At 43.6% G+C, this 2173-nt stretch overlaps 1 protein-coding gene across 1 annotated transcript; it reads right to left on the bottom strand.

Moving 5' to 3' along the window:
* On the bottom strand, positions 635-2173 carry LOC109838554 (patatin-like protein 3; the record flags this gene model as incomplete). Its single annotated transcript, XM_020406993.1, is given in 4 exon segments — positions 635-1130; positions 1403-1465; positions 1600-1861; positions 1863-2173. Coding segments are annotated over 4 exon segments (891 nt in total), but the record flags the coding sequence as incomplete, so codon positions are not given.

Genomic DNA, 2173 nt, shown 5'->3' with positions numbered 1-2173 from the left:
ATATGCCTTACTTAGTACTAGTCTCAATTCGTACTTGGTTGGACAAAAGTGACTTAAAGTTTTCCTACAAATGTATATTTTTGCTTAAGTATGTAACTAAAGATTGGTTTAATTTCACCCATTAAAAAAAACTAAAGATTGGTTTAGGAGAGTTTGTGAAATTAAGGAAAAAGGTTTTGATTTAAGTTCTTTCCCTTTTTTTATTATTTTTTTTTTTTAAGGGAGAGGTGTTGCCTCGTTAAAAACGCAGCGGAAAAAAAGAGTACACCACCTGACCACCTGTGAAGATATTATTGAATCAATAGAAACAAGAAAACGGAGAGACCTCTAACCAAACACTAACGTTCTAAATAAATTAATAACGCTTGTTCAGCTAGACAACGAGCAGCACGATTCAAAAGATTTTCTGGAATTGAATAACTACGAAACTAATAGAATCAATAACGAGTAGCTGGGGGGCACATCTTTATCGTGGATTTGGAGAGTCCAATGTCCATAGCCCAACTGAATATGGACGAGCCAGCTAGATTTAAGCTGGAACTAGGATTTCAGCTAGATTTAAGTTGGACTGAAAGTTACTATCCATGGGAAATGCAAAGTTCCTTAAATTGAAGCAATAAAAAAGAGATTCCCCAAAAAAAAAAAGTTACAGTCATATATATCTAAAATAATAAACATAAACTCTCATCATTTTAAAACCAACAACAACTCGATTGGTCAGTAGCCACTCCCCGTCCTAATTAAATTTAAATGCCCATCGCAATTGATCGATGCAAATTGCTCCATCCCCAAAGTGCCACATAATAATTAATCAGTAGCTCTTTCAAATCCTACCCGTTTTCACTATTTACAAATCAACACCACCCTTAGCATTTTCAGTCACTGTCTACCGACGATGAGGTAATGGCCGTGGTCACAGTAGAGATCGTAGCTGAAGACGATCTCGGTGTCATTGCAGCTTGCTTGATGAAGACCGTAGGAATCGAGCTCGATTTCCTTCGCTGCTGCTCTTTTATTAGTTGCTCAGCAAACGTTTCGAGCTTATCGGCATCGCTTTGTTCTGAGATTTTCTTTCCTCGAAATAGTACCGATTCGATGTTGCGATGAGAGAGCATGTCCTCTGCGTTGGCCTGAAAATTAAGGATTCACGTTTAGAGGTTGTTTTATGTAATTTTATAACTTTGTCTAAAAAATAAAGGGCTTTATTAACATTTTAAAACTAGCTCCTACATCCTTGAAAATGCTGATATATATTGCATTTATACTCCCGATTGGAGTGATTAACTTGAAACAATTTCGGGAAAAAACTGTAACGCGATATCAATTTTAATGATTTGGCGGGTACCAGCCTCACAATAATAAACGCAAGGGACTAAAATAAAATTACGCGTAGGTAATATACCTGGATGCGAACGTAATTGCTCGTCCTGTGGGCACCAAATGCCATCGCGACCGCTTGATCCACCTGAGATTTTATCCATTCAGCAGTGAGAAACTATAAGTTAATTACGAAAATACCACTGGGGCTCAAGATCCAGGGGCGTTTCGGTAAATTACTGCGGCTAAGAGCGGGAGACAAAGCGTTAATAGCGTCCGTACCAAATCAGCGGATGCGCTCCCCGCGATCTTCACCAGCTCCGCCCTTGACGGCGTTGACGATCCGTTACGGCATCTGACGGTGTCGAAATCTCCGTTGCCCAACGAGACCACCAAAATATCCTCAACTCCGTTAGCAAACGGAAACTCCTGCTTGTTATTGAGCACGTGCGTGATCGCCGCCGAGGTCGGGTTCGCCATCGCCACTCCTCCGCCGACGGCCACGATCGACGTCTTTCCGTCGACCGATCTCATCCCCACCGCCCGACGCCTCCACCGCGTCGGCTCTCGAGAAAACGAACGGCGCTCCCGTCTTCAGATCGTAGCACGGTACTAACACAGGCTTCAATGTATCTCTCAGCGTCGAGTCTTTAAACAGACGACGGAATATTCCGTCCGATTTATGACGGAATACTCCTCTAAAGATTCCTTTTTCGCTCGGAGCTGAAATTCCCCGGCGATTCTCGGCGAGGAAGCGGAGTGCCTCCTCGGCGGAGAAGAGGGGCCTGCCGTCGGGGCCTCTCGTGAAGAGCATTGCCGCAAGGACGCCGCCCGCGCCGGAACCGGCGGCGACGTC

The sequence above is a fragment of the Asparagus officinalis genome, chromosome 4, assembly GCF_001876935.1.
Source record: "Asparagus officinalis chromosome 4, Aspof.V1, whole genome shotgun sequence".
NCBI lineage: Eukaryota > Viridiplantae > Streptophyta > Magnoliopsida > Asparagales > Asparagaceae > Asparagus > Asparagus officinalis.
The sequence above is the reverse complement of the archived record's forward strand: the minus strand, read 5'-3'. Positions and strand labels throughout refer to the sequence as shown.